The sequence below is a fragment of the Puma concolor genome, chromosome B3 (genome assembly GCF_028749965.1).
Source record: "Puma concolor isolate L17-30 chromosome B3, mPumCon1.1.hap2, whole genome shotgun sequence".
NCBI classification, from domain to species: Eukaryota; Metazoa; Chordata; class Mammalia; order Carnivora; family Felidae; genus Puma; species Puma concolor.
Window position 1 is genome coordinate 109,411,263 of NC_141672.1, and position 22,057 is coordinate 109,433,319.

Sequence of the window (22,057 nt, forward strand, 5' to 3'; positions counted from 1 at the left end):
AGTCTGTCTACTCAACAGAATGAGGGCTTCATGAGGACAGGGATTTTTGTCTGCTAGATTCCCTGCTGAATTCTAAGCAGCTGGACCAGTATCTCTGGCACTGTGTGTAGGTACCAGGGGTCAAGATAAAAAAGATACAAGTCACTGCCCACAGGGAGGGTAGTGTCCTAAGTGGCATGGGGTGGCAGGGAGAACGGGAACAAGAGAAGGAAGGACAGTGGTGTGTGTCTAAGGGGGTGGGGGTGAGGAAGGAGGCTTCACGGAACTATTGATTGTTATAAATGTTTGACCCGGGTCTTGACAATTTAAGGAGGATAGAACTGATGGTGGGGGAAGAGGCCCAGTGGTATAAGAGCACAGGAAATGGCAGATCCAATCATTAGCGGCACAGATATCCACGGATGACCCCGATGGGTCAGACCCTGCTCTGGGCACTAGGGGCATAATGGTGAACAAGATGGTTCTTGCCTGCATGGTGCTTGGTCTAGTGAGGGAGACAGACAAGTAGGCAGGTAACTCTAATACTGTGTCATATACAGGCTGTGAAGGGGTACAGAGAGTATAGAGTTACCTCATAGCTCTCCCTTTTCCTCTGCCCCTCCCCAACTCTTCCTCTTGCGCTCTCTCTCTCAAAAAAAAAAAAATCATCAATTTAGGGGCACCTGGCTGGCTTAGTGGGTAGAGCATGTGACTCTTGATCTCAGGATTGTGAGATTCAGCCCCACATGGGATGTGGAGATTACTTAAAAAATAAAATCTTTAAAAAATTTTTTAATGTTTATTTATCTTTATGAGAGAGAGGGTCAGACAGACAGAGTGTGAGCAGGGGAGGGGCAAAGAGAGAGACTACAGAATTGGAAGCAGGCTCCAGGCTCTGAGCTGTCAGCACAGAGCCTGATGTGGGGCTCGAACCCATGAACCATGAGATCATGACCTGAGCCTAAGTCGGGTGCTTAACCAACTGAGCCACGCAGGCGCACCCTCCCAAAATAAAATCTTTTTTAAAAAATCATCAATTAGGGGCGCCTGGGTGGCGCAGTCGGTTAAGCGTCCGACTTCAGCCAGGTCACGATCTCGCGGTCCGGGAGTTCGAGCCCCGCGTCAGGCTCTGGGCTGATGGCTCAGAGCCTGGAGCCTGTTTCCGATTCTGTGTCTCCCTCTCTCTCTGCCCCTCCCCCGTTCATGCTCTGTCTCTCTCTGTCCCAAAAATAAATAAACGTTGAAAAAAAAAATTAAAAAAAAATAAAAAATCATCAATTAAATGTGTTAAAAGTGCCTTCAATTCACCATATACTGTTACATATTTTTAAGTTTATTTATTTTGTGAGAGAGAGAGAGAGCAGGGGAGGGGCAGAGAGAGAGAGAGGAGAATCCCAAGAAGGCTCTGTACCATCAGCACAGAGCCTGACGTAGGGCTCAAGCCCACAGAACCACAAGGCCATGACCTGGGCCTAAATCAAGAGTCAGAAGCTCAACCGACTGAGCCACCCAGTTGTCCCTATAATTTATTATTTTCTTAAAATAACTTCTGTGAGAAATTCTAAGACGGAAGTAACAACTTGGAGACCAGCCAACGTAGAGGCTGAGAGACCTGGCATAGGCTCCACCGAGGTCTGCGGTTTCTATTGGTTTGACCAGGTGGGTGGGATGCTATCAAAGACGACACAGGGAAGAGCCGGGCAGTGGCGTGGGACTCTCAAATTAACATGCTGAGGGGGAGGTGCCTACATGGCATCCAGGTGAAAATATCAAATCACCAGCAATGCCATTTTCATCTGAGCAGAGAGATCAGAACTATCAGAACTATCAGAAACTATTTTGTGAGCTGGCACTTCCAGCAGAGCACCTAACCCACCTTATTATAACATTCTTTATTGAACTGTCTGGCTGACCTGCAAGACAGTAAACTCCTTGCGGCAGTAACCACACGTATCTTGCTCACTTTTTCCTGGCATCTAGCACAGTGCACAGCATATAGTAAGATCCCAATTAATGTTTTTAAAGTGAATGATAAAGTTACTCGTCGGGGTGCGTGAGTGACTCAGTCAGTTTAGGTCATGATCTCATGGTTCGTGAGTTCGAGTCCCACGTCGGGCTCTGCGCTGACCGCTCAGAGCCTGGATCCTGTTTCGCATTCTGTGTCTCCCTCTCTCTGACCCTCCCCCGTTCATGCTCTGTCTCTCTCTGTCTCAAAAATAAATAAACGTTTTAAAAAATTAAAAAAAAATATGTAGAAGTTCTCTGGCACTCCTCCCTTCGAGGAGTACTGTCTACTTGCCCTCCCTTTGAATACAGGCCGGCCTTAGGCCCTCAGCTCTAAAGGATAGGATGTGATGGAGGTGATACTGCTTGGCTTCTGAGGTTAGTCATAAAAGAAGACTCAAGTCCCACCCGGCTTTATTCTCAGGCACATGCGTCAGAGAGCCCTGAGCTACCCTGTCAGAAGTCTGGCCACTTGAGGCTGCCATGTTGGAGAGACCACGTGGGAAGACAACACGGACAAAGAGACGCTACGGTAGCCTCAGCTCTTGCACCCAAGGAGCCAAACGGGTAAGTGAGGAAACCTTCCCCGTGTCCAGCCCCAGCCCCTATCTGACTACGACCACACAGGAGACCCTGAGACCAGTCAATCCCCAGCACCGTGAGAGATAGTAATAATAACAAATGGTCATTGTTTTATGCCACTAAGTTTGGGGTGGCTTGTTATATAGTCCTGGATAACCAGAACAGCTGCGGGGATCTTACTGGCTTGGGTTCACTGTTAGAACCACTCACTGCCTCCCTCCCCCATTCAGCCCCTTTAAAGGAAGATGCAAAAGTTAAATATGTTTACAATATCTTCACCCTTCATATTCAAAACTATCTCCCCTACTACATCTCTGCTTAAACCCTCTGAGCCCATGGGATGTCTCGCCCCTCCACCTGAGATGCCTTTCCACCCCTCACCACAAAATCGCTAACCGATTTATAGAATTATAGGATATTTTTATTTTCGTCTTGGTGCTTTTCTATGTTTTAAACAAGTTGTCGGCACTGAACACATTTTATTTTTGCAACCAGAAATATTAAATGTAACTTAGAAGAGAAAAATATAATCTTCAGTTTGGGATGATGAGGAAGAAGTTCTGGAGATAAACAGTGGTGATGGTTGCACAACAGTGCGAATGTACTTAGTGCCACTGTGGTGGCCACTGAAAAATGGCTACGTGGTAAATTTTGTTGTGTATATTTCATCACGATGGAAAAAATATATACAGTTCCTGGGGCGCCTGGGTGGCTCAGTTGGTTGAATGTCCGACTTCGGCTCAGGTCATGATCTCGAGGTTCGTGGGTTCGAGCCCCGCATCGGGCTTTGTGCTGACAGCTCAGAGCCTGGAGCCTGCTTTGGATTCTGTCTCCCTCTCTCTCTGCCCCTCCCCCGCTCACACTCTGTCTCTCAAAATATAACTCTGTCTCTCATAAATAAACAAACATTTAAAAAAACTAAAAAAACATATATACAGTTTCTTAAAAACTCAAGTGCCAGTTCCTTCAAGATAGATCATCCAGATCTTTCTTACCCATTCGTCTGTATCACTCAATAGGCACTGGATTATTTCTGCCTCGGACAGGGATTTCATTATGCAAATGAAGTTTAATTATGTAAATTAATTGTGTAAATCAGTTTGTCTCAGTCTTGTGTCCCAGATGACACTGGAAGCTCCCTGAGGGCAGAAACTGGCATTACACAGGTGGTCATGCCCACAGTACCTTTATAAAACAATTGCCTGGAAATCAGAACACATTTCCTTAAAGAATCGACGCCACAAATGAAGGCTGTGTTCTCAGACTAGCCAATCAAAATCTGTTTAACTCATTAAATAGCTGAAATGTTGTATATTGGCAATGAAAATATATTGCAGAAACACAGTGAAAATATGAGCAATTAAACAAAACAGAAAAATCAGTGGAAAGGTCGACAAGTTCGGGATTGAATTAGTAATAAAGACATATATTTAAAAAGAGATCATAATTAGCAAGGTAAAACCAAGTTCTGCATGAATGAAAATGACTCAAAGTTTATTACATGACTCATGTCTGAATACATTTACGTAGTTACAATAACATAAGCACTGATATTGGTTTAAGTGAAATTGCAATAGAACTATATTGAGGGGCACCTGGGTGGCTCAGTTGGTTAAGCATTCCACTCTTGATTTTAGCTCAGGTCATGATCTCACAATTGGTGAGATCAAGCCCTGCATCAGGCTCTGTGCTGACAGAGTAGAGCCTGCTTGGGATTTTCTCTCTCCTTCTCTCTCTGCCCCTCCCCAGCTCATGCACATGTGTGCGCACGTGCTCTCTCGCTCTCAAAATAAATAAATAAACATTAAAAAAAAAAAAAGAACTGGGGCGCCTGAGTGACTCAGTTGGTTAAGCGGCCAACTTCGGCTCAGGTCATGATCTCACAGTTTGTGGGTTTAGCCCCGTGAAAGCTCTGTGCTGACAGCTTGGAGCCTGGAGCCTGCTTTGGATTCTGTCTCTGTCTCTCTCTGCCCCTCCCTCACTCACACATTTTCTCTCTCTCTCTCTCTCTCTCTCTGTCTCAAATACAAATGAAAAATGGAAAATAATAATAATAAAAAAGAATTATATTGAAAAGATGAGGGGGATGGGAAATGTGTGTGTTTGGTGAAAATGAGAAGGAAAACAGGTAAATTCTAAGCTTTCATCGTGGAATGCCACTGAACAATGTATGAAAACTGAAAATAATCAGTAACGTTATATACATTTTATTTAGAGATTTGTTTTAGAAATTGACTCTGTAAAGCCATGTGCCTGTGAAATTGGGATAAAAGTAAACCTAAAAAAAAAAGAAAAAGAAAAAGTGACACAAATGTCTGTATGGTTCAGTCAGAACCTGCCTTCCCTCTCAGCTCTCCAGGCAGACACTGATCCATTGCCCCATTCCCATCACTGCCCTGCTGCGCCCAGCAGCTAGTTCCTGTCTGCAGCCACTGCTCCACTGTGCAAGGTCAGCCCGCCCCGGCGAGTCTGAGATTCGGATGGCTCCTTTCTGGTACCCCTTTAGGAGGACCCCTGCACATCTGGCGTAATGGGCTAAGACTTGCTCTCTTCCAGGGGTTCTGGATGCCCTGTTGTAGCTGGACACACTGACCTTGGCAGGATGGGCACACTGCCTTCATCAGAACTGAGAGGTAGGTGATACAGGTCACCTTGTCCACCTCCCCCATCCCGCTTTTGTTTTTTTATTAATGTTTATTCATTTTTGAGAGAGAGAGAGAGAGTGCACAAACAGGGGAGGGGCAGAGAGAGAGAGAGAGAGAGGGAGACAGAGATTCTGAAGCAGGTTCCAGGCTCTGAGCCGTCAGCTCAAAGGCTGACTTGGAGCTTGAACCCACCAAGCGCCCGATCATGACCTGAGCCGAAGTTGGACGCTTAACTGACTGAGCCAGCCAGGCACCCATCTACCCCTCTTTGGAAGCTGTACCCCCATTACTGGAGACTGTGTCCACCCACAGCCTCTGAGGGTCAGGGCCCTCCCCACAGGCTTGTCCTACCCAGTGGCCTTTTTCCTCCTCACTTTCCCCATCAAAGCATGTCTACCCAAAGACCCGCCCTCTCCTGTGGTCTCTCAAATAGACAGCCTGTTGAAGTGCAGCAAGCAGGAAAGCTAAGGGCAGAGGCAGAGCCCCCTGAGTACTTGTTATTCAAGGCTCTTCACCATCCACCCCTAGCCTTAGAGTCTGTTCCTTTCATTGCCCCCACATGCAGGCTCCCGGCTCCCAGTGAGCCAGCTATCTCTCCCAGCCCCTGCTTTATCCCTTTGTGCCTGTGAGTAAAGCATTTTCTTTGCTTGGAATGACTTCCTCCCACTTGGGGAAAGTTATCCTTAAAACTTAATCCAGGGGCACCTGGGTGGCTCAGTTGGTTCAGCATCTGACTCTCGATTTTGGCTCAGGTCATGATCCTGGGATCACGGGATCGAGCCCTGTGTCAGGCTCTGTGCACTGAACATGGAGCCTGCTTGGGACTCTCTCTCCCTCTCTGCCCCTCTCCCCGGTGCACTCTCTCTCTCTCTCTCTCTGAAAATAAATAAATAAACTTTAAAAACGAAATAAAACTTAATCCAAATGCTACCTCCTTTGTGCAGCCTTCCCTGACCACCTTTTTCTTCGTTGCCCAGAAAAATTAATAGTTTGTGTTTGTTGAGTGCTGTGTACCAGATACTAGCAGGTTGGCATGCATTTTCTTATAGCAGAGTTATAGCAGCTCCATCAACTAGTACCATCATCAGTCCTATGTTCTAAAAGAGGAAGCTGAAGCACAGAGAGTTTAAGAAACTTGCTCAAGATCACACAGCGGGAGGTGATTCAGTGGGAGTCAGGACAGGTCAAAGCCCTCACTCCTAACTGCTGTCCTGCTGTGTGTACCTCCGTGGAGCTCACACAGCACTCGATATATTTCTCTTTGCGCTTACCCTTTTTTGTTTACAGTCCATCTCCACACCTGGATTGAAATCTTTTGAGAGTAGAGAACGTTGTCTGGCTCCTCTGAACATCCTCAGATCCCTGGATCCCTCAGCATGAGCCATGCCCATGGCAGCTGTTCAATTCATGTTGCTTGCTAATGGATGAGTAGAGCCAGAATTAGCATTCCACTTCTGCACCATGACCTTGGGAAAGACATACAACCTCACTGAGCTCTAATTTCTTTCTCTGGGGAGTAGGGTGAGGCAGCCACAGTGGGGAATAATACTGATATCTAACTGATGTCTCCTAACTCATTGTGGAGATCAAATGGAACAAGACACTGTCATGAGGAAATATTCTGTAAGTGCTCTTACAAATTACAAATGGTAGCAGTTGGTTCTCAGAAGGCAATGTGTTCTCTGCTCATAGGCAAAACGTGTTATTCCTACAAGGGCCTTACAGTTAATGATAACTTCATCCTAACCATGTGCAATATTGGAAAATCAGCCCTTGGGTCAGGCAGGTGGGAAATGTCTGCGCCCCAGGCAGAGTCTACTCACCCCCATGGCAGACTTCTGTACCCACCCTCCTTGATCACATCCCAGAAATTGCTGTTCTCCCAAGATCCCTGGGGCTGAGTCATGTTCCTCTCCCCACCCAGCATCTACCTCCTCCCCAGAGCTCGGGCCGGACAATTCAGGTTCTGGAGAGTGGACTGCTCCCACTTGCAGCCTTGCACTCTTTGGAGGAGTGGGGTTAGACCAATGGCAGGAGTGCCAACAATAGCTTCATCAACCACCTCCAGGCCCCAGTCGCATGCCAGGTCTGCGTTCGGTACTTTGGCCTCACTACGACTCTGTGAAGGAGGTATTAGAACCTCACTTTGCCCAAGATTAGAGAAGCAAAGGGTTTACTCAAAATCATGATTGTTGGACTTGACCCCAAGTCTATCAGGTTCCAAATTCTCTAGACTTTCCCATGCTCCTCCTTTTTTCTCTGGGCAAGTTCAAGGAGATTTATATCCAAGATCCACCCAGGACATGCTTTCTCAGCATGAGCTCAGTCCCTGAAGGAGCTCAGATTTCAGGCAAACACCATATTTCCTTGATTTAAAATACATTTCTATTCACATTTTTATATTTCTGATATCAGGATCTTACAGATGGTAATATCTTAGATTTTAGGAAATTTAGTAGGAGTCCTAGAGACCGCATTCCAGTTCTCTGTTCAGCTACCAACTGGTTTTGTGCCTTTGAAGGAGTCACCTTACTTGCTTGTAGATCAGGGAGTCTAATCAGCCTGACTGTTGTCAGCTCTGCCACTTGACAGCTTGTACAGCTTTGCAATCTTCTCTGGGACTCGGGTTCCCCATATGTAAAATGATGGGAGGGGTCTCTAATTTTGTACCTCTTCTTTTAAGCTGCAGAATACATTTCCCCAGTCACAGGTAAGTAAACAGCTAAACTGCTCTGTATTAAGTAATGGCTGGAGGGCCTGGAACCCTGGGGTCTCCTCTACTCCCTCCACTTCTGTCAGGGCCATTATGGCGGCCCCCTCAGCCTTCTCAGTTTGGCAAATTCCTCTGTTGAGCCCTGGTTTGGGAGAACACTGAACGAAGACAATGCTAGAAGATCTGGGCTCAAGTATGGACTCTGAGCCGCTGGGATGGTGAAGTATAATCACTTCCTGGCTCTGGGTGTCAGCTTCTCATCTGCAAAGTCAGCAGTAGATGAGATGTTTCCTAAGAATCTGTTCTGGTGCTAACATTCCATGATCACAATCTTCCAATGCTCTACCTCAAAGGTGCTTTACTTTGGTTGCATATTAGGATCACCTAGAGAGCTTATGAGAAAAATTAAAAGATGGCAGGTCTCCTCACTGCCTTCCATGTTGATGTAATTGATCATAGGAGGGACTAAGACATCAACATTGTTAAAACTCCCCAGGCAATTGTGATAGCCACCAGGGCTAAGAGGCACCACTCCTCCGATGGGGGACAGAGAATAAAAATTCCAGTGACATTTCAAAGAAAATGTCCTGGGGCACCTGGGTGGCTCACTCATGTCTGACTCTTGATTTAGGCTCAGGTCATGATCTCACAGTTCGTGAGTTCCAGCCCTGTGGATGCTGACATCACAGAGCCTGCTTGGGATTCTCTCTCTCCCTCTCTCTCTGTCCCTACCCCCCTCAAAATAAATAAATCAATAAACATTTTTTTAAAAATGATTCAAAACAAAGAAAGGGTCCTAAAAACTTAACTTAGGGAGAATTTGGGCTGTTTTTTGGCAGCCCTATTAGTGAATTGGTAGATAGGTACTTGGGAACCTAAGAAGCACCATCAAAATATTCATTTGAAAATTGTTTAAAGTTTCTAATAAGCCGGTCCAGAATTTGCCAAATGCAATACAGTGCCTACTCTCAGCGTGTGTAATCTAACTGGAGAAACAGAATGAGTGGCCAAAAGTACGGTGTAAAATTAAGTGCTAAATCGGAGATGACCTTATTGGGCACTTCTGTTGCATATGCCAGGCACCAAGTTCTTCACAGCAAACAGAGTTAATCCTCACAACCATCTGTTGAGGAGGGTTCTGTTATTATTCCAATTTCCTACTTTAGGAAACTGAGGGTCAGGATGTTATGTAAACGTGCCCAAGCCCACAAAGCTAGCAAGTAGCAAAGGTTGAAGCCAGGCTCCAAAGCCAATGCAGGTATCATTTTGCCAACCCACTTATCTTTGGGTGGGGACATTCCCATAAGCTCTGTAGGGTGCCTAGAGGAACCTGGGCCTGACTTCAAAGTATATGTTCTACTAACTGGAAGAGGAACGCCTCAAGAGGCTTGTGGGGACCAAAGATCCCAGGTGGGGGAAAGTGAGGAAAGGTCAGGTGACACGGGGCCTTGGATTGGATTAGGGCCTGGAGCAGGAAGGTGAGAATATAAAGTACATTTACGAAAGTGGCAAGTGTCCTGCTGGGTGTGCTAGTGAGGGGGGTTGGTGCGGGTGGGGGGTGGGGTGAGTTGGTCCTGAGAACCTGGAGGACAAGGGCTGTTCCTCTTCTATCTTTGTTTTCTCCTGGCCCATCAAAGGCCTGGCACTTGATCGTTACTAAATATTCGCTGAATGAAAGTTGAGAGCAGCTTCTTTGAAGTCACTTGGAATTCCTAATCTTCTCCTCCAACTCAGGCTAGAGAGCTGCTACAGTTACTCACCATGACCTTACAGGTCCTCGACTGAGGTAGGAAGGGCAGCAATAGGAATGAGGAGGAAGGGACAGTGGAGACAACGCAAAGCAATTAACTGGCAGGGCCACACATCCCAAAGCTCCCAACTGCATCACATGCAGTAGCATTTACATGCATGCTTAGGGATGCCACGATGACCACGTACACCCCCAGAGACCCAGCCAACATGGAGAGTTCCATCTACAGAAGAGCAATGTGCCTTCCAGAACCTACCTGGCCAGAGGACCTTCCTGCAGAGAATTCTCATCTGTGAATGGAATGTTAAACTAATCTATGCCATTTCTGTGGGATGCTTTTCCAGTGAGGACTGCCCAGGGTGGGGTGGGGGTGGGGGTGGGTGAGGGGGAAGGGTCGGAGTGTGTGTGTAGAGTTCTGGGACTGGTTAATTGTTTCCCCAAACTCTGTATTTCAAGGACTCAAGTTTGGGAGCCAATTTAGAGAAAGCATCTTTCAGTAAGGAGCACACACAGCAGACTCAACAACTCAGCTGAGCCAGAGCTGAATCCCATCTAAGCCATTTCAACGGGACCTCAACCTCTTCCAGAGTGGCAAGGCCAGGGCACCAGAGCTGTGGGCAGAGCTAGGCCGATAAACGTTTAAATCCTGGTAATTCCTCGAACCACTCCAAGCCCAAAATAAAATTACAACCATGAGATTCTCATACTGCAGTTGTTTCAATTCTGTTTCCCTCGAAAGCACCATGGGATCAATCATTGTTTCCCCATAATCACTGAGTGGGTGAGGTTAGGCCAAAGGGAAGTCCAAAGGCTTCAGGGCCATAGCACTTGCCCGGATAGGACTCTGGAGCCCTGAAGCCCTACAGCCACTGGGAGGTCTGCACTTCCAACACAGTATCTGCAGGATGCTTATGGCCAGGTTGAAAGCAGATTTTTTTTTAATTTTAATTTTTAAAAAATATTTTAAGTAATCTCTACATTCAAATGGGGCTCGAACTAACAACCCCGAGATCAGGAATCACATGCTCTACCAACTGAGCCAGCCAGGCACCCAACAAAGCTGATTTGGAAAAAAAAAATTTATGTTTATTTATTTTTGAGAGGCAGAGAGAGACAGGGTGTGAGCAGAGAAGGGGCAGAGAGAGAGGGAAACAGAATTGGAAGCAGGCTCCAAGCACTGAGCTGTCAGCACAGAGCCCCATGTGGGGCTTGAACCCACGAACTGGGACACCATGACCTGAGCTGAAGTTGGACCCTCAACTGACTGAGCCACCCAGGTGCCCCCAGAAAGCTGACTTTTTAAGTTTGTTTATTTGAGAGAGAGAGAGAGAGAGAGAGAGAGAGAGAGAGAGAGAACCAGCAAGCAAGGGAGAATCCGAAGCAAGCTCCATGCCCAACGCAGGGCTTGAACCCACAAACCCTGAGATCATGACGTGAGCCGAAATCAAGAGTCAACCAACTGAGCCATCCAGGAATCCCTAGAGAGCTGATTATTTTTTAGTAAAAAATTTAAAGCTTATTTGAGAGAGAGAGAGAGGGAGAGAGAGAGAGAGAGAGCAGGGGATGGGCAGAGAGAAGGGGGATAGAGGATCTTAAGCAGGCTCTGCTGTCAGCACCCAGCATAGAGCTCAGTGCAGGGCTTGAACCTTTGGACTGTAAGATCATGACCTGAACTGAGATCAAGAGTTGGACGCTTAACTGACAGAAGCACCCAGGCGCTCCTAGAAAGCTGATTTCTATTGGCAATAGATCCAGGCTAAATAGACCAAGGTAGGGGTGCCTGGCTGGCTGAGACAAAAGAGCATGACTCTTGATCTCAGGGTTGGGAGTTCAAGGCCCAATTTGGGTGGAGATTACGAAAAAAAATAAACTCAGGAAAAAAAAGAGAGAGACCAAGGTAGTCTATAAAAGCATGCCATAAATGGGATTGTATGTATGCTTTAGAGCCTTGGTGGGCCTGGCTGGTTACTTCCCACTGCAAGCAGCCTCAACAGGTTAGTTAACCCAGTGTACCCCAGTTTACCTCAGGATCATACAAATCCCTTTGTGTGTGTGTGTGTGTGTGTGTGTGTGTGTGTGTGTGTGTGTGACGAGGTAAAAAGGTTAGGAAGCACGGTCTGTAGCATTACCCTGCTTAAAGATCATCTTTATTTCTAATAATTTTTGTATACAAATTAAAAGTTTAAGACCCCGGGGTTCCTGGCTGGCTCAGTTGGTAGAGCACACAACTCTTGATCTTGGGGTCATGACTTCGACCCTCACGTTGGGGGTACAGTTTACTTAAGAAAATGAACAAAGGGGGCATTAAAAAAATAATAAAGGGGCGACTGGGTGGCTCAGTCAGTTAAGTGTCCAACTTCGGCTCAGGACATGATCTCACGGTTCATGGGTTTTAGCCCCACATGGGGCTCTATGCTGACAGCTCAGAGCCTGGAGCCTGCTTCGGATTCTCTCTGTCCCTCCCCAACTTGCCTACTCTCTCTCTCTCTCAAAAATAAACTAAACATTTTTAAAACATAGGAAATTTTAAAAAATTAAAAGTTTATGAACCTAATACATAACACAGCAGGGGTTCTTTTGGGGCGGGGATCACCCTCCCTTTGGGAATGTGATAAAGCCAAAGCCTTTCTCCCCAGAATGCACTTCCTCTCATTCATGCAATATTTTGCATACCACCTCAGAGGATTAGAGAATCCAGGTTAAGCGTCTGTTCTGGAAGGATTATCAGACAAACCCCAAATTTACTAATTTCAGAGGAGTTCATCTTTTCTCCAGTACAGTTTCAACAGACCCGAGAATCGTCAAAGAAAGCTCTGAAGAAAGTATTACACTGAACTCCCGAGAAATTTTCCAGGGAGCATGCAGAAACCACTATCAACTCCAAGTGGCATCCCTAAGAAAATCCCAGCTGTTCAGGAAGGGCACTGGCTCCAGGCACCACCTACCCTACCCCTGCAGTAGAAAGTGCTGGTCGCTGGGCACCACTGGCAGGCACAAAGCAGTTCTCAGCACACCTCCGTGTGGGTTTGGATGCATTTATGGCTAGGGTTTGTACTAGAAACCCCATGTAATCACCTTGCAGTCTTCCTTTCTCCATTGCAAGCACATGACCTTGGACACGTGTATTAATCACTCCACACTTGCCACTAATCAAGTCAAGATTGTACAAATAGGGAATGGGGGGGGGGGGAAGGAACATTTACATCAAGTAATTTAGCAGCATCTTTATTGCAACAAAGAACCTGTAATAAAATGCAACAAAACTAATGTTTCACTTTACATGATTAAAAGCCATGTAGCTGAAAATGAGAAAACCCGTAAACTTACTGGAGTGAGACATGCAATTCTTTTTATACAAGTCAATGCTTAAAACAGCAGGCACTTTATATTCTAAAATTAAAGACCTGAACTCCAATTGTGCTGAATACAACATAAATTTGTATTTGGGTTATCCAGAAACAAACATACAAATATTCCTTTTTCTCTCTGTGAGGGACTTCTGAAATGATTACCTAGAACTGTCTCTTGACGAAATAAGAGAAGCAGGAACCGGCACCTTGCACTAACGTTTCCTTATTTTAGGCTGCAAGACGGATAGGTGAGGCTGGGGAGAGTTGGGAAAGTGGGAGTCAGGGAAGTTTCTTTATTCCTTCATGTCTGCTGGAAGCGGACACTCACCTCAAAATCTCAGTTAGATATGGCCATGTCTCTTTTCTTACTTCAACTAGCTCTAAGTTAGGCTCTCAGGCTTAAGCAAGCACTCTATTCTACACCCCAATTCCCAAATCCCTCACTACTAGGAAGACACATTTAGTCTAACAGTTTTAATTAACTTCAGAATGTCATATACTAATTAGAAGTACTGCTTCAGTAATAAGCATGCTTAGCATTTACTTCAGAATGGAAAAATTAACCATTTTATGTTATCTTTAAAATGTTTCATAGGAATATATTAATAAATACTTCTTTAAAAATTTGCCTTTTCTATCTATCATTTAACTACCGTGAGTCAGGGCATCCGGATGGAGTCTAGTACCAGCTGAGCAGTCACCGGCCGCGTGGCAATGGGTATATTTTCTCTTCTCTCTCTATGTCGGTTCCTCCTCCAACAGATGAGAACATTAGATTATATCAAAGATGCAACAGCTTAAAAATTTAGGCTTCTATAATAAACGGGAGATCTCATAAGAATCATTCCACCTAAAGAGAGAATTATGTTACAGACAGGTGGGCTACACCTTCTGTAAGAAATAAAACAAGTAGTAAAAAAAGGAAGCATCAATATCTGTATCTCATTCCTTTACGAAGTAATGCATGCCTTGTGACTCCATCCTCTAGTATGAGGCTTTGGAAATGAGCCAGGAACGGCATTGAGGGAAGAACCTTCATTCCAAAACGAAATCTCCAGACAAAGAGGAGACATAGTTAGCGACACCTTTCTGCTGCTTTCAGAGTGAGAAGGGCCCAGTCATGATCACAGATGAGCGGCTGTCCTTGACTATTGCTTTAGGTTTTTGTAAATCAGTCCAGTGTAAAAATCACCTATTATACTCTTAATCCAATTCCATTCTCTACAGAAGAGTCTGTGAAAGTAGCCCACAAACAACTTTAAATCACCTAGGAAAGGCGGTTAGAAATGCAGATTCCTGGTCTCCACCCAAATCAACCAAATTTAAAGTTCTAAGCGTAAGGTTCAAGACTGCATTTCTTTTTCTAAGCATCCCAGAAGATTCTTAGATTGAGTCCTCGCGCTCAACACGTAAGCCACCACCCCTACCGATGGTTGCTCAAGTGCACCTACTTATCAAGCCTGCAAAAGCCGCCCCATTTGATACTTAACCTACTGCTTTTTGGTTCTTAACCAAAACTGTTGCTACTTTTATATACTCTTGCCTTTTAAAATGTTCCCCATTGATAGGGTACAAATAGTTTCAGTGAGATTTCAACTGATTGCTTGGATGGACTAGGATGTTTTCCTCATCGGTTTTTAAAATAAAACTCAAACTGTCTTTCTGCAAGTGAATTCAGCCCTGTATTTTTCCCCTTACACAAGGAGAATGGCATTTAATGAACTGGGGGTTATAACAGAGGCATTCCTTGTGATATGAGGAAAGGAGAAGGAAGATGCAAAAGGAAAACACTGGTGAATTCAAGAGCACATGAGGTTCTTTTAGGTTTGTTTTGGTAAAATGAGAGACGCCGTTTTGAAGAAATAGCTTTAACGGGCAAGAGGTTTCAAATGAGTAGATGTCTAAAAGCCACTGTATACCATTTCTACTTTGCATATTATATAAGGATAGATCCCTGGGGGCCAACCAGTTCACAAACAAAAACCACCTTCGATAGTCAGATATATACTTAAATCAAGGGGGAAAATACTTTCTTGGGAAGAAAAATTACCCAAATCAATTTAATTTAACATTGAAAAAAATATAAACAGACCTTGGCATGGGAAAATATAAACAAAGAAATCAATACATACACAGACAATAAGGAAAAGTGTGGTACCTATGATACAGTATAAATACACAAACAGCAAAACCCAATCCCCTTCCCAAGGACAGAGCCACCAGGTCACCTTGCCATTTCTGGACCTCCCCCACCTCCCACTTGGCCCTCAGTGATGAATTCACCTCTGACGCACAGTCATCATCCTTCCTGATGGAGGCTGTGCTCTCTATGGGAGAAATCTACTCTGTAGTGGTGAGAAAGAAAAACAGCAACTTTTTTGGAGCATTGTTTAAAAGTACTGGTAACAACTTTCCAAACACTGAGGCTTGTGATAAAAAGGGTCAAACTCATAGGTATCTTCTTTGCCGCTGGCAAAGTGACCCATCTAACACCCCAAGACTCTAAGATGACAGATTCCAATCAGCACCTGAAAAGCCTATGAGCTCCCTTAACAGTCAAGTGCTAGGGCTAAACCAGGAAATGTCATGGCCATTCAAGAAGCTGCTTAGAGGCTTTGAACACTGAAAAAGAGAGCCATGGCTGGCTGGGGATCAGTTTGTGGTAAAGAAGTTGTCTGGAAACCTCTTTAAGCTCACAATACCTAAATTATGCTCAAATAATTTAAAAAGGATAGAGAAAGTTTAAATCTGTAAAGTTTCCAAAATTAAGAGGAAAATAACAAAAACTTAGAATTAGAGAAGTAACTAAGTAACTTTTTCTCCCTGAATAACATCGGTCTGTAACTGCGCTGGTAAGAGAGTGATTTCTTAATTCTGGTTTCTGTAACTAACATTCTAGGAGTTTCAATTTCACCCCCCCAAAACTTTTGCATGAGTATTTTTGGTCAAATTATACTTCTACTTAGTTGTTAAGCAGACCCTTCTCCTCTCCCTGTCATTTTACACACCCTAGTATCCCCAACCCTACCACAATTCCCTTCCATCACCTAAAATTCTGAAACCTTTCAATAAGGAAATACCCAATGGAAACTGGCACCACTAAATTTTCTGAAGAGTAAGGTGTACTTTTTCCTTTTCTTAAAGGAGAAGAAATTGCCTGCAAATATTTAAGCTCTAACCATTTAAAATTTTTCCGCCTGTAATTATCAATATTGTAAGACTAATTAAACCATGCTACATGTACAGTTACTTGCCGTTGTATGAAAGGAAAAGCCCACTCTGTCATATCATCAGAGAGAACTATTTATACTAGATACAGTTGAAATTGGCTAAAATTGGTCAGAGCTTGAATGAAACAAAATAAGTGTCTTTAGGAGGCCACTAAGTTATCCTTGAAAAATCATTAATGACTGGTTAAAAGTCATAGGTTTAATAGTGATTAGTTCATAACATGCTGGATACACCCCAAGCAATGAAGCATAAGCTATTCAATTACATTTAAGTGCTATCAAATCTGTAACTAGTCAGAGATTCTGGAATTGAACCAAACCAATCACTAATATCATCATATTTTAACAAACTCAGAAGTATACTGTAAAAATACACTAATTAAGTCCATGAGGTTTATAATGCTATTAGAAGTGAAAATAAGGTAGTATGGATATATGGTGCTAATGTCTTATTTCCTTCAGTGATTCTCATGGTATTGCTGGGTCCTTTAGAAATAGGTGTCATTCAATTTTGGGTGTGTATGGTTAAGGTATTAGATTACTATCCACAAGCTGTAGACGCCTGCACGGCACCGATTATACTTTCCGGAGTAGATGTTACATGGCAGGTACCAAAATGTGTTGATCAATTCCGTGTTTTCTACTGATTAAACCTCCTCGTTTGGTTAAACAGCCAGTGTATACCAGAGTTCTACACAGGTCAAAATTATATCACTTTCAGAGCAGCAATACGCGATCCAAGGTTTTCTTGAAGGTAGTGCAAAAGATGCAGTTCGTAATGTTCTCCAGATTCAGGGACTCTTATGCTGTGTCTCTCCTGAGGATAGATCTTAAACAACAACAAAACAATCAAAATACAAAAAGTAAGAATTTAATAATACACCTCCTTCCAAAGCTTTCCAGAGAGTTTCAACAGGATTAATAATATGGAGCACAGCCTCAGATAATACACACATATATCCTATCAAGAGGCCCCTCCCCCTTTGAAAAAACATTTTATCTGAGAGAGACAGAGAGAGTGTTCGAGTGGAGCAGAGAGGCAGAGAATCTTAAGCAGGCTCCACGCTCAGCGCGAGCCTGATACAGAACTGGAGCCCATGACCACCATTATGACCTGAGCAGAAATCAAGAGTCAGACACTCAACTGACTGAGCCACCCAGGCACCCCTATAATTTCCTATATACCATTAGGCTTACAGAAGGATTTATCTATAGATCATTGGGGCGCCTGGTGGCTCAACTGGTTCAGGGACCAACTCTTGATTTCAGCTCAGCACTTCGAGCCCCGCATCAGGCGGTGAGCTGACAGCATGAAGCTTGCTTGGGATTCTCCCTCTCCCATTATCTTTGCCCCCGCCCCGCCACTCACATTCTCCCTCTCTCAAAATAAATAAACTTAAACACACACACACACACACACACACACACACACACACACACACACACACACACAAAACCTCTCTATAGAGCAGTGGTTCTCCAAGTGTGATCTACAGACTTCTGGGGTCCTCAGAAACCCTTTCAGGGGATACATAAGGTCAAAACCACTTTCAGAACAATTTACCTTTATTCATTGTGTTGGCATTTGCACCGATAATGCAAAAGCAATGATGGGTAAAAAGTGTCAGTGCCTTAGTATGAACCAAGGCAGTGACAATAAATTGTACCACACTTGTAGTAAAAACAAAAATGCCAATTTCACTTAGGTAGCAGTAAAAATTAGAATTTTATGAAACTGCAACCCTTGAATAGTTGTCTTTTTAAATATTCTGTGGTGATAAAGCGAAAAGAGTGCAGAAAGCAAGTCTGCTCCAGGACGTCTCAAGGAGAAGCACCACAGGCCCAGCTGCAGGCCGAGATGCCACTTCGTAAACGGAGCTCCATTTTCAGTTTGGAAAAATGACTGACAACCATGGTGACTCAGACCAGGGTGTCTGGCAAACACCTGCTCAAAAATGAATGAAGTGAGCTGGTCACCTCAAGGACAACACTGTTACCAATGATAAACTTTGAGCTTTTGAGTGGAAATCAGAATTTCGGAAAACTTGTGGAGTGCCTGGGTGGCTCAGTCAGCTAAGCGTCCGACCTCAGCTCAGGTCACGATCTCGCAGTTCGTGGGTTCAAGCCCCGCGTCGGGCTCTGTGCTGACAGCTCAGAGCCTGGAGCCCGTTTCAGATTCTGTGTCTCCCTCTCTCGCTGCCCCTCCCCTGCTCATGCTGTGTCTCTCTCTGTCTCAAAAATAAACATTAAAAAAAAAAAAAAGAATTTTGGAGAACTTGTATCATGAGCCTCCCCCAAACTTACAAACATTTCTGGTGAGATCAGAGGTAATATTAATATATGTGACCTTAAAAATATTCTATAATGAAAGGAGTCAACATTTAGAAGACTGACGTCACACAGTGAACCAGTATTTTCCAGATGCTCGATGCATGTACAAGAGATCCATTTCAAATATAAGATCCAACAAATTTTAACGTAACAGAGTATGAAACATTTATAGATATGGCTTCAGATTCCCCACTAAAACTAACCTTTAAGAAACTAAGATTTGTCCAGTTTTGGTGTAGTATCAAAGAAGAATATCCACAATTATCCGAAAAGGCTAAAATATTCCTCCCCTTTCTTAACTACATATTTTGGGAGGCTGTAGTTTCTTCACATAGTAGTCCCCCCCTTATCTGCAGGGGGCACATTCCAAGACCAACTCTGGATTCCTGAAACTGCAGGTAGTACCAAACCCTGTATGTGCTGTTCCCCCCCATCTATACATACATATGATAAAGTTTAATTTATAAGTTGGGCACAGTGAGAGATAAACAATAGCTAATAATGAAATAATCATAACAACATACTGTAATAAAAGTTATGTGAATGTGGGCTCGCTCTCAAAGTATCTTGCACTATGCTCAGTCTTCTTCTTATAATGCGAGATGATAAATGTTTATGTGATGAGATGAAGTGAGGTGAATGATGCAGGCATTGTGATAGAGCGTTAGGCCGCTATTGACCTTCTGACGCTATGTCAGATCAAGAGGATCGTCTGCTTCTGGATTGATCGCAGCTGACTGCGGGTTAGCTGAAGCCTTATAGAGTAAAACTGCATATAGTGGGAAACTACTCTCTACTTTAGCCAAAACAACAATTCCCAACAGGTTGCATGTGTTGCATATGAGCAGATAGGAGAATCTGGGTGTCTTTCTTAAGCCAGACATTAAAGGGATTTTACAAAAATGTAAAAACAATGCTACTTTTCTAAGTAATTTTTTGTCTGTTTTGGAAAATAGTTTTTCTCTCCCACAAAAACTGTGATTTGTGTTAACATACAATAGTTTATTATTGTTATTTAAAAATATATTTAAAATTTTTTTTAGTTTTGGGGCTGCCTGCCTCAGTTGGAAAAACATGAGGCTCTTGATCTTGGGGTCATGAATTCAAGCCCCATGTTGGATGCAGACAGAGATTACTTAAGTAAACAAGTAAATTTTAAAAAAACAGAATCTTTCTTAGTTTTAATATCTTACATGAAAATGGTGTCAGATTAAACCCACATAAATGAAAGTTCTTTGGTATGTAAAGGGATCCTGAGACCAAAATGCTTGAAAACTGCTGCTATAGACCAAATATCTCGCAGTTTACTTACATAAATGTCAACTGAGACATAAAAATGGACAAAGTAGGGGCACCTGCATGGCTCAGTTGGTTAAGCATCTGACTTTGGCTCCGGTCATGATCTCACGGTTCAGGGGTTCAAGCCCCACCTAGGGCTCCGTACTGACCGCTCAGAGCCTGGAGCCTGCTTCCGAGTCTGTGTCTCCCTCTCTCTGTGCCCCTCCCCAACTCGTGCTCTGTCTCTGTCTCTCAAAAATAATAAACATTAAAAAAAATTCTTTTTTAAAAAGGGAAAAACAATATTTTTCATTTCTTAGGAGCACATAATCTGTGAAAGAAGTACAAAGGAGGAAGAAAGAAGGAACAAGTTTTAAAACCCCCTTTTTTTGAGTAAGGAGCAACAGAGGTGGTTACTTTGCTGCTTTCTGTTCCAATGTCAACATAATATTAAATTAAAAGATCTTTAAAAACCAATGATACCAAGTAGCACTTCCTCACCCTTCCAAGGGGAAGAAGAAAAGCAAAGGACACTGAATGGACTCCTGTCATCTTTTCCATGATTACAAACTGAAAGCAGATACAGATACACCAGTCATATAATCTAATAGGCCAGTTTTTAGTCCAACTTCCACAGAGTATTAATTTTTATGCAACTAGAGGCACTGCTATGTATGTCTATGACTTTAGATCTCTGAAGCAGAGAGAGGCCACAGCTGAAAATTTAGCCTTACTCCATAGTTTATTATATTTCAAAGTAATCAATCACTAATCACTACTTAATTCCATCAGAAGATGAAGAACTCACCTGTAAATCATAGGGCTTTCCGGCCCTCACTAAAAAACTCAGTAATATACTGGTGTGTGCAAAATGGACATTCTCATCCAAGAACCCATGTAAAAGTAGTAAACGATTTGGTCTGGAGAAATGGAAATATCAGAGGATTAGGCAAAATAGAGTATTTGGGAAAACCACTTACCTCCTTTAATCACAATTACCTATTAGTAAATATTATAGTTAGGTAATATATACAACTATATACAGTTATATAACATAATTATATGAAAACATATAACTGTATAATAATATAATCAGTGTTAATAAAGTTAACTTCTACTATAAATGTTAAAATAAGAATTCAACATTTTCAATAAATTTATAATATATTAACCAGATATTACATGTAACGAAAGATTAAAAAAATTTTAAATATCATGTGTTCAATTTCTTATGAAGATATTAGCATATATCAATATAATAATTACAGCCTGTCCATAGGGAAAGAAAAATCATAAACATTATCCATAAAATATATTTAAGCAGAAACAGAGTATTTTCCACCTTGAAACAGTTACGTACTTATTAAACTTCTTTCAGCACCCTCATTGCTTCAAATATAACTTATAAAAAAACCAAAGTGTATGAACTGGCCTGTAACTCAGCTCTGAAAAATAGCTATGCCACTAGAGTATTCTTTAGAATATTAGTCTTGGTTTTGCAGTATTTGTAGTTTTCATTATTATTAAAGACAAATTTTAACACTACAGTTTTAAATTTATAATCTTAACTTTAAAGCTTGAACTTACTCAGAGGGAAACTTTTCTGCTTGCATGGCCACAGATCCTAAGTAATAGCCCTGTTCATTCTGGTCAGGGTGGCCCATGTAACGTTCCGTGTAGCCTGTATCATAGAAGATCCACAGAGTGACTGGGGCCCCAGCAATAGCAACCTACATAAGACAACAATGACAATCAAGTGTGGTCCAGAAAAGAATGGCTAGCAATGAGAAAGTTTAACTACAAATTTAAAGGCTAAAATTATCCTTAGGCTTTTGCCCCACATGCCCAACTGGGGCACACATTTCTGAGTTAGGCAACTCAGAAAATCAAAGTGGAGTGCCAAGGTCAAGAATTTGATACTTTGTGAGTCAGTTAGCTTCATGTTCCGCAGGCATGCCACACACCAAACCCCTAACCTGGGCTAGTTGAAATATATACACGGGACACTTTGTTGAAAGGGGAGACTGAACTAGAACATATGAATGCCTCAGTGTAAACTCATTCCTGCTACTGGGGAAAAAAAAGTGTGACAAGTGTCAGCTTTTATATCAAAAAAGCAGTCATTTCTTTCTTTCTTTTTTTTTTTTCAGCCTCTACTGGGAGTACAGAATTTTTAACAAAAATTATGAATGAAA

General features: G+C 43.0%; 1 protein-coding gene across 4 annotated transcripts in view; it reads right to left on the reverse strand.

The window, feature by feature from the left end:
* Window positions 1-12,882: 12,882 nt before the first annotated feature.
* Window positions 12,883-22,057, reverse strand: part of DPP8 (dipeptidyl peptidase 8) — a 68,615-nt gene continuing 59,440 nt past the window's right edge. For all 4 annotated transcript variants that reach the window (XM_086710973.1, XM_086710974.1, XM_025918928.2 and 1 more), the window contains 3 exons: window positions 21,450-21,592; window positions 20,671-20,782; window positions 12,883-17,082 (listed from right to left, as the gene is read on the reverse strand). In XM_086710973.1, the coding sequence (XP_086567099.1) occupies window positions 16,960-17,082; window positions 20,671-20,782; window positions 21,450-21,592 (378 nt within the window). In that variant the 3' untranslated portion in view covers window positions 12,883-16,959. The remainder of the gene's footprint in view (window positions 17,083-20,670; window positions 20,783-21,449; window positions 21,593-22,057) is intronic.